The following is a 10,501-nucleotide window of genomic DNA, read 5'->3' on the forward strand; positions in this document are numbered from 1 at the left end:
GGGAACGGACATGTGTAATGTAGTCATTCAGCAAGTGTATAGGCAACCTTATGCAATAATCTTTTAACTAGTTTATTAAATGTGTTTCCTTTTCAGGGTAAGTTCAACATCTAATGTCAAAATTTCATCAAGAACTCAAATAGCTTAGTAGCCAGTTATCACCTGTTTAACTTAAAAGTACTAATACAAGAAATAGACATATTACACATCACTAAAATTTTCACACATACACACACACACACACTTATCAGCATCCTGTTTATATAAATTCATTTTCACAAATCAATTTCCTTTTTCCTACGCATACTCTTCATATTTTCTGAAGGCACAACACTCAAATAGGCAATGTAAAATGTACTTCCTGTAGAAAAGTCTATAGTCTCCCAAGAGAACAGTTTGGCAAAACCACTTTTGTTTAAAAACTCAAGTTCCAAAATGAGCCTTCAAAGAGCATCGGAGACCACCAAGATTAAAAACTACTTGAGGTGCCTGCACTTCTAATATGCAACACACCATTTAACCTTTAATAAACTGGGACTTTTTCAAGGAAATTATAAAAGCAGTAGTAGTAAAATCTTTTTTTTTTCTTTCTTTTTTTTTTTTTTTTTTAATCAAGTTTTAACAATGGGACAAAGTCTCTAGGCCAGGCTCTCAAGAAAGAGCCAGACCACCATCTGGCTCCATTGTAGAGCAATGACAATTCACAAGAAATTAGTATCTAGCCAGCGCTCTGAAATCAAACGCTAGGTTGACTCTGTAAAAGCTCCATTATAGCTACGAACACACAGCTGTACGTTTCCTCCCTCCTCGTACATAAATATACCCTCAGACACTTAGACAAAGGGGAAAAATAAATCATTTTATGCTTTTTTCTAAGCTTCCCTGTTATGCCTGTTACCAACCAACGTCAAGAAATATCTTACATATCTTATGTATTGTTAGCACTATATAATATATATAATATATATAACTTTATTTTCATTTTCATACATGCTAATGTTTCCAGTATGATAAATGTCTTTTTTAATCCTGCACTTCTTGTCACGATGTAGATCCACTTCTATTTGTTAGTGTCTCCTGGACATACATGTCAAGACAAAAATAAATACTGCTGTGATGGCAAACATTTTAAAACTCTCAGGACACTAATACAGTGGCACTTGAAAGACTTTTTAAATACAACAGAAGAGACAATAGTTAAATAGAAACCTGCTTTAACATAGCCGTAAAACCTGCACTACATTTGTGAGATCTGTACTTGTTTCTGCGATAGCAGCTCCTAATCTTTGAACACGGCAAATGTTGCACTCCAGCCCTCCACCCATACCCTTTAAAAAGTCCACGCTGCTATTTTAAGCAAGCATCCCCTCAAGCTGTACATACGCAAGACTGTAATTCCCAAACAACTGAGGTAATTATAAAAATGAATATCATTTATTGTGGGGGTTTTTATTACTATCATGTCTGAACATTCGCTTTCATACAAAGTCTGATTTTCGGCATTACGCTTTCCAAGGGCGACCCCTCCGCACTAAGGGAGATAAAGACGTGTTAGGAATTGTGCAAGACTTTTTGTTACCATCTTCAAACCCACAAGAACTCCACAAACAAGATTTTGGTACAGAATCACTGCCTAGCATTTTAGAGAAGGGAAAAGGGGCTTAACACACATTTTCAGTTCCATTTTATTGATTTTTTTTTTTTAATCGCATCTAACCCAATGCAAGGGGCAAGGGGAGGGAAATAGAAAGAAAGAAATCGTTACATTACTGTATGTTACCCTTCAGCAGTCTTTGGAGGAGATCGGAAACCAGGTTGCTTTTCCCAGCTCCCTCCCTCACTCAAGCCAGCCGTACGGCTCCTCTCCCGGCGGGGCTCAGCCGCCTGTGAGGGCGGTCGGCGGGCACCCACTGCCCCATCACAGCCGCGGCTTCCTGAGCAACGTTCTGCTGAGGTCCTTCACCTCTTCGGGGCTGCCGACCCTCTCGTAGCCCAGCAGGGCCATGGGCTGGTGGCAGTACTCCTCGACCTGCTTGATCTGCTGGAAGCTGAGCGCAGTCCTCCAGGCGCTCAGCGCCTGGGTGGCGTTCCTGGCCGACACCACGAAGGGCTTGGAAGAGTAGCCGGGGCCACTGGTCATGTTGAGGGCAAACTTCTCCATCTCCGGGCTGACCGCCAGGTTGACGAAGCCATACACCTGCCGCAGGGTCTTGATGGGCTCGACCACCAGGTCCTCATAGCGCACAGCCATGTAGTTGCCCTGAAGCCAGTCAGGGGGGTGCAGAGCAGTCTGCAGGGTCTTGGCCATGCTGCTGCAGATGACCTCCATGGCACCCAGGGCATGGTAGTCCGAGCCGCCCCCCCCCCTCCTTCTTCCCGCTCAGCTTGTGGCCGGCATCAAGGAAGGGCATGCGGTGGATGCGGGGGTCCCGGCTCCTCACCACCTGCAGGCTCTCCCGGATGAGGCCGTGCCGGGACTTGATGCGGGAGCTGGCAACAGCCCGGGGGTCCCGCACCAGGTGGATGACCTTAAGGTCCAGGGTCGGGTCCCGCATGAGAGGGGCAAGGACCGCCAGGTCGAAGACGCGGACACCCTTGATGACCAGCGTGCGGTACTTGTGGCATTCCTCCTGGAAGCGGCTGAGGCGCTGCGGGGGACACTTCTTGCACACCCGGTCGTCCACCATGCCCACCACCTCCTTGCGGTAGGCCGGGCAGAGGGGCGAGGAGCAGATGACCTTGTTGGTGGCTGCCCCGAAGATGCCCAGCGTGGTGAGGTTCTTGCCGGCCCCCGCCGTGCTGTAGAGCTGGAAGACGGAGAGGTCGCAGCGGTACAGGGAGCTCAGCATGTCGCGGGCCGCCCCTTGCAGCGAGACGGCGTCCCCGGGGTACAGCTTCTGCCAGACGTGCCACACCGGCTCGTAGAGGAAGAAGACCTCGGGGTTCTGGTTGAAGAGCTCCCCGAAGAAGGACGACCCCGAGCGCCAGGTGGTGAAGACATAGACCAGCTGCCGCCGGGCGCCCGCCGGAGCGCGGCTGCCGGCCGGCGGCGGCGGGGGCGGCGGCGGGGGCCGGTGGCGGGGGGCGGCCGGGGGCTCCCCGCAGTGCCGCGGCTCCCGCCGCCACTTGTACTCCAGCAGGTTGAGGGCGGCCAGGAGCAGCAGGAGCGCGTAGCCCAAGCACAGCGCCAGCGCCTTCCGCCGGCACACTTTCATGCTGGGCGGCGGCGGGGCCAACTGTTGCTCAGCGCCCCGGCGCCCCGGGGCCCGCGGCGGGCAGCAGGGCGCGCCGCCCCCGGCGCCGTCTCCCGGCCGGCCCCCCGCGCCCGGCCCGCATGGCGCAGCCGCCGCGACGGCCCCGCCGCCGCCGCCGCCCCCGCCCCGCCGCTGCCCTACTTAGCAGCCGCGCGGCCAGCCGCGCTTCCTCCGCGCCGCCATCGCCGAGCGGCCGCGGGCGCCGCCGCAGCCCAGCTCACGGCGGCCGCCGGGGCGAGGCGGTGCCGCGCTCCGCTCCTCCCCGCAGCGCGGCCGCGGGGGCGGGAGCAGCGGGCGGGGGCGGGACCCAGCGCGCATGGCGCCCCCGCCCCGCGCCGCAGCAGGGCGAGCCCCGGCCGCCTCCGCCGCGCACGGAGCCGCCGCCGCGGCGCATCCCGAAATGGCGGCGCCCCGCCCCGCGCCCCCCATTGGCGGCCGCCGCCGTCGCTCTCGCCGCCGTCCCGCGCCCGCCGCAGTGCCCGGCCGGGCCCGGTGCGCCCCGCGGCGGCGGCGCCCATGAGGCAGCGTGCGGCCCTCCCCCCCCGGTAGCGGCCGGGCGGTTACGGTACCCGGCCCCGGCGCGCCGGTGTGCGGCACAAGTTCGCTTGGAAGGGGGGGGGGGAGGGGGTCAGCCCTGCCCTTGCCTCCGGGGCAGGTGACAGCCGCGGCCGGTGACAGCCGGGGAAGCCCGCAAGAGGCCGGAGCGCAGGTTTCTCGGAAGGCCCTCGGGTAACTTCTCCGAAAACATTAATAAAACCACCAAACGCCCCGGCCGGGACCTGCTGGCGCTGCGGCGCACACGCGCCTGCCCTCGCTCCGCGTACCGCCGCACCGCACAGCCCCCGCAGCCGCCCTGCGGCGGGCAGGGACCGGGACGGTGTCACGGTGTCACAAGCAGCGAGTGCGGTGCGGGGGCCGGTTGCGGGGCGTGGGGCAATGCCCGGAGGCCCCGCTGTGCCAAGGTACTCTCCCCGAGGTTCCCCCCTGCTCCCGCGGGAGATCAGAGCAGGCAGGGGGTGATGATGAGTGACAAACATCGGGTGACACTCTCCCATCCCTCGCTTTCTGTAGCCGGCAGCTTTCACGTCGCCGTAGCCTTTCCCACCGCCCGCAGGATACCTACAGCCACCTCCAGGGCCGGTGACAGTTGGAGCTGCAGGAGGGCTGCACCTGGCTCAGGCACCGGCCCATCCCTCCACAGCGGCTGACACTGACACCAGTGGCACGGATCCGGCTCTGGAGCACGCGCCTGTACACTCACAGAGCAGATAAAGCACAAATGCACCTGGTGGTGTGCATCTTCTCCGGTAGCACTATTTAAAAAAAGGGGGAAGAGGAGAATACAGTAAGTAGGGGAAAGGAGCAAAATGTGTAAAGCAATCGTTGTATCACTTATCAAAAAGCCTTCTGTACTCCTCCCAGGTTCTGTAGAGGGATATTAACAGCCAAGCTGCCTCTTCAGAAAAGCTTGTAAGCCCCTTCCAGCCCCAAAGCGAAGGGTAACATCCATAGCAGGAGGGCTCCACACCTCCCCGCCTGCTCCTCCGAGCCACAGAGCTGTGCAGGGCTGAGTGGCAGCAAGGGGAGCGGGGAGAAACCCCAGCCCGAGACACCACTGCCACCCACACCCCGCGGGCCCAGGCGAGATGCAGCCATCAAACCACATGGGACAAGTCAGGGGAATCGTTAAACCAGCTGCCAGTGGCTCTGGTGGCAGTACTAAACCGTTTCTGGGACTTTTCACATAGAAGCAACTGGTCAATAGCAGAATTAAAACAACCACTAAATATTTTAGAGAAGTCCATATTTCATCAGGGAGGGGGAAGGGGGAAGTAATGTTTTACCTACAGTGCTCCAGAGGAAGCATTCAAAGCCATGTTCTGTAAAAATAATTTTTATCTAGCTGGCAAAACAAAGGGAAAGTTTAAACCTGATGAGCTTAAAATAACTGACTGGTAACTTTTGAAACATAGTATATAATGAAAAAGGGTATACCTCTGAACCACCTCGCAGCATGAAACTCTTTCAGTTCTTTTATTCTTCAGTCCTAAACCTTGAGTTCTTCACATAGAAAAGGACTTCTGCTTATATCCCTCTTACAAGCTACGGATCAAGTATTTCTTTGGCTTTACACGCTCACTAAAGACGAAGTGACCTTCACCCAGGTAAAGCAGAAATGTGGGGGGGGTTTATTATTTTGGAATGGTTTGTAGTAGCATCAATTAGGCTGTATTAAATGATGAACAACTTCAGCAACACTGAGACACCATAGTTCATAAAACAGTATCCCCCACCAACATTGTACTGCAGCGCTAATGCAATAAACGACAGAGACTACAGGGAGCAAAACCAATCCACAGCAGTGAAAAAAATCATTAAAATACCATGAAGTTCAAATTAATCCCTTCTTTCCATCTCACTTGGCTGAAGACAGGTATGAAATTTTGTAAAAAACCTACAAAGCCATCTCCAGTTCTTACAATTTAAAATTTACCAAGTAACAAACAAAGATAAGCAAACATGAACTGCAAGTATAACATTTGAAATGGCAAAACCCATCAGCAAACCCAAACATTAAAAGCTTTAATTGGATTCTGCACCTTCCCTGCTGTTACACAGCAGTTCCGCCTCTCTCAGTCAGTGCGTGTACGGGTACTGACAGTAACACTACCTTCATTATCCTGCCCCACCTCTACCTAGGAGAACATGGGTCCAAGCAGGCTCTTTAATTCGACATACACGCTGCAAAATGGAATCTTATTTTTTTAGAACTGGAGTTATATATGTATTTCTTCTATGCAGGTGGACTCAAGCACCCATGCAGAACCAAACTGAAATCAATCAGGTTCAGTGCAGCTGCAACATTCGATCCTCCCGGAACAAGTTTCAGACCTGGTAGACAAGTAATCGCTTTAAGCGACTTAGTAACAGTGAATATTCAGTAAGTTGATATGGAAAAGATTTATGCAGCCAACTCGCAATTCACACCAAGTTTTGGTTTATTGTTTGGGGTTTTTTTTAAATCATCTACACATTTGATACAAACGACTACAAACATAGATGGCAAAAAAACAGATCACTTACTCCAGATCTGTTGAAGCAGTGTGCCTCAGCTTTATCAGGCCATGGTCATCGTATACAAAGAACTCTCCTTCAAGGGACTCAGTGTTGCTTTTTCTTCTACAGTCAAGGATTTAAAGTATTTGCTGATCTTTGGGAGTAACTGCAGGCAAGCAAGCAGACAACAGTAATCACCAAGAGCTGCGGCAGCGAGTTGGCTGTGCTGCAGGCTGGCCCAGGTATCGGCATTGGGTAAGGCATGGCAGCGTGCACGACCAAAGCAATGGACTGTAACAGTAATTTTAATTCTCACAAGTAGCTGAAAAGCTCACCCACCCACCCACAAGTTTAAAAGACAGATTTGTAAAAATGTACAGAGACTGTACCAATGAATCAATCATCTCTTTCCAAGTGCTAACAAAAATGAGCGTCAGGCAGCTGGCAGTTAGGAACTTCTCTCTGTTTTTGCACTGAAGAGAAGTGCAATCATCAATTTAAAAAAAAAAAATAAATAAAAGAATCTGATGGGGCAGGGTTTTATAACAACTCCAGGGGACAACATCCTCACCAGAGGACTCCGATAACTTATCCCACTTGCAGAGCTACCTCTGTGATTTTTACAGCTGCCCCCAGACTTCAAAAAACTACCATGAAGGAGAGCCCCAGGTCTGTGAAATACTTAAGTATTAGCTTGATTTTAATCATGGGCTTAAACACTACTGTAGCCAATTGAAAACTGAATTAAAATCAGCACCATAGAGCAAGTGTTACTTTATATCTTTTCAAACCATTTCTAAAGTGTTTTGCTTAGTCTCTCAAACCTCGTTGGGAGCGTGGGTAGAGGGTACCTCAGCAGGTGGTTCAGGCGTTGCATGGTCTTACTGTCTTGCCTATGTGCAGACCCAAAAGAATAAAAACCTAAGTGATAAGAATAAAAACGGTAAGTGTGTGAAAGAGGAACATTCTGCAGCTGAACAGATACAGCCCTTCACAGATTTGTTCAGCTACTTCAGTGAACATTTTCCACCCTCCCTGTGACAGTCTAATTTAGGCTCATTAGTTTCAGTATACTAGATCATTTATGTCAAATAATAAAACTTTCCTCGAGAAGTAAAATTCACCATTAAGAAATAAAATTCAACCCCACCAACACTTACTTCTAGGCCAGCTTCACTTTTAAACATTACATCTTATTCACTTTAATCGAGCAGAAAAGAACGCATCTTTTCCTGTGCAGGTAGTTACACACTACAGCCCAGTCATGGCTTGAACAAAATACTGTGGCTATACTTACCTCAAACTCTGCAGCGAGCAGTGTATAAAGTGAGGGGTAAGTAATTAGATTTCTAATCTGTGATTAGAATTCCCCAGTTTAAACTATGAGGAAAAAAACCCTCTTTTTTTTTTTTTTTTGCACTTTATGCTTAAATATTTTATGTTAGTTAAATATTTTATATTTAGTAAACATAGTTATGATTTCTACATGTAACACTTAAACAACCCAAATCCTGACTAGCTGAATTATTTCTTTCCACCCCGACCCCCCACCCCCAAAGTGATACTGCCCCAGCCAGAACCCTCCAAGATTTCCCCCTCTAACATCCCTTTGTTTAAGCAATGGGGCCGCAAAAGGTTTCATCCTTACTGGAAGGCTTCCCAGCTTGGTTTTTTTATGTTTTAAGACTTGCCTCTCTTGTGTTCGCAGGGATGGAGTGGGCAGAAGGTGCAGAAGTTTTTCCTGAAGTCAAACTTCAGCATGACGTTATCTTTTAAAACAACTTATTTTAGGATGAAAGATGGAGGTTTATGCTGTTACACACCTAGCATGTGATAAATTCTGGGTGTTGACTACAACCTCCTGTATCTAGCCTACTCTATTCAGGATAAATATAGATGTCAAGTTCCTCAAACACTGCTCAAAAGTGAGATTCTTAAAAATAAACGCAAGTTATAGATCACAAAATGTGAATAAAATTTATATAAAATTGAGTAGCTGCTCAAACTTGGGAGATCTATGAATTTATTTAAGACTGTTTTCTGGCATCACTACGAGAGATGGGTGAGAAAAACCTGCACAGCAGCATTTAGAATTGCAGATGGTCATATTTTTCACCCTTCCTTTTAGTACCATGCGTAACTCCTAACAGCTTATCCACAGTCTCATGCAGCAGCCATTCAATTAAGCCACAGGTGCAGCAATCTCCCTTCTGAAGTACTCATTTTCTCTTGGATGTTCCTTCTGAACTACGTGTGCAGAAGCTGTGCTGCTGAAGCAGCCAGCACGGACCGAAATTAAACCAGCTAGTCATAAACCAGAAATATATACCAAAGTGGACAACCTATCTGTTAGAAGCTGTTCCCCTGCCCACCCCCAGTTTCTCCTTTATATTCACCCGCAGTTACACAGGTGACATTTTCAATAAAGTTAATTTCAATAAATATTTATGCATTCCTGCTTGTGCAGCTGAAGGAATTCCAGAACTTTATGAACGTCCTGAGGACATTGTGGTGTAGTTAAGTCTCTATTTGGCTTTTATTAAAATTAGAAATCTTTTCTCAGCTGTTGCGTAACTGGTTTATGTTCTAAAGGAAATTAAAGACATACTACTTTTATAACCACGTACCTTAAAATCACAGGCAACATGCTGTTTCACAAGAGCTTCCAAAACCTTTAGCAGGTCAGACGTAAGAGGAACCTCAGCCACACACATCAGGCTACCTCTGAACTCCCTACAACCAAAACAACAACCCTGGGTTAACTAATGTCTTAGCACTCTCCACCCCCACGGTTTGCAGTACCCAGGAACCCCTAAATCTCTTCAGCTGGTCAGTGCACCTCTTCCCCTGGTGAGCATCCCCGCACCGGGGACACCTCCTGCTGCGCTGCAGGGCGCTGGGGGCCTCCCCGAGGACAGCAGGCAGCAGAACCCGTGCCACAGCATTCCCCTGGATCTAAGCATTCAGATGATGGAGCAAAACAGCTGGTCCTCATTTGACTACAGATTGGACAAACATAAGTCCCAGGGAAGAGAGCCCCCAGTCCTTGTCTTAAAATTCAAATCCAGTGCTTAGGACAAGAGAGTGTGAGAATTCAGTGGTTCTCACATAACTAAGATGCAACATGCTATAAATGTGTAGGAAAGATCGTGAAATTAATCCATTGCATCTCCTGAAAACTCAAGTGAGTGAATAAATCATTCACTCTTAACTCAGATTTGAGAAAAAGGGACTCCATAACATTATCAAATTTCTACTCCATATCACAGCGAGTACTTCTGACAGGCTGAGGTGAAACTTAACTGCCTAGAAATTAAGCTTTATTGTAAACTTGTCTTTTTTTTAATGATCTAGTATAGTTGTCCTCTGTAAAAACAGAAGACAATAATCCACAGCCCCTCAGTTCACACAATGGCCAGAATTCAATCCCAGTTTAATGTCTTAAATTTTATAGCCATTTCATCTACACAGTTTGCCCAAGGCAATATGCTCCATTCAGTTAATCAGCAGACAGTTCTCTTCCCATAGTGCAGGGAAGAAACTCAAATGCCAGGGAACAAATAAGTCACCAACAGCCCAAGAGATGCAGATTTTATAATGAAAATGACCAGCATCAGCTGTAATAAAAACCTCCATACCATAAACTCTGAAGGTTTCATCTCCAGTCTCTGAGCTTCTCTGTTTGCAACAGCTCAGTGCTACCTCTTCACAGTACAGATACAGGTGAAAACATCTGGCTCAGTCATTCCTGACACATCAAAGGGATACCTTTTTAGCATGGCTAAAAGGATGAAAACTGGTTTCCACCTCCAATGATGACTTTGGTGATGATCTTGATTGCTGGTAATGACCTTGGAAGTTGAATCCTGAGCACAGGCTAATTCCCTGATTCCATAAACCCAAACTGCAAGCATGAATTCCACCCTCTTCCAATGCCAGCTAAATTTTTTACCCAGAACAGTCTGTCATACAGAATTAACTTATTCTGCTAGGCAAAGTCTTTTCATGAAAGATTTCTAAGATCTATCACACAGACCTTACGCTCACCCTTTCTCCACACTCACCTGTCTAAAGGCACACTTACCATACATACGTTCTAATGACTCAAGTCTCAGACCTAGGTCCAGCCTCAGAAGCCCAAGAAGCCGAACCAGGAAACAGATTCCACACTTGCCTAGAGGCAACCTCTA

General features: G+C 48.6%; 1 protein-coding gene and 1 long non-coding RNA gene across 2 annotated transcripts; both read right to left on the minus strand.

Moving 5' to 3' along the window:
- Window positions 1–538: 538 nt before the first annotated feature.
- Window positions 539–3,706, minus strand: CHST2 (carbohydrate sulfotransferase 2). Its single transcript, XM_056358846.1, is given in 2 exon segments — window positions 539–2,359; window positions 2,361–3,706. Coding segments are annotated over 2 exon segments (1,296 nt in total). The 5' UTR covers window positions 3,216–3,706; the 3' UTR covers window positions 539–1,918.
- Window positions 3,707–4,118: 412 nt separating this feature from the next.
- On the minus strand, window positions 4,119–9,223 carry LOC130158247 (uncharacterized). Its single transcript, XR_008825222.1, has 4 exons — window positions 8,939–9,223; window positions 7,163–7,232; window positions 6,339–6,477; window positions 4,119–6,146 (listed from the first exon to the last, which is right to left on the minus strand). It is a non-coding gene; the product is annotated as an uncharacterized LOC130158247 (long non-coding RNA).
- Window positions 9,224–10,501: the final 1,278 nt, after the last annotated feature.

Source organism: Falco biarmicus, chromosome 13 (genome assembly GCF_023638135.1).
Source record: "Falco biarmicus isolate bFalBia1 chromosome 13, bFalBia1.pri, whole genome shotgun sequence".
Lineage (NCBI taxonomy): Eukaryota > Metazoa > Chordata > Aves > Falconiformes > Falconidae > Falco > Falco biarmicus.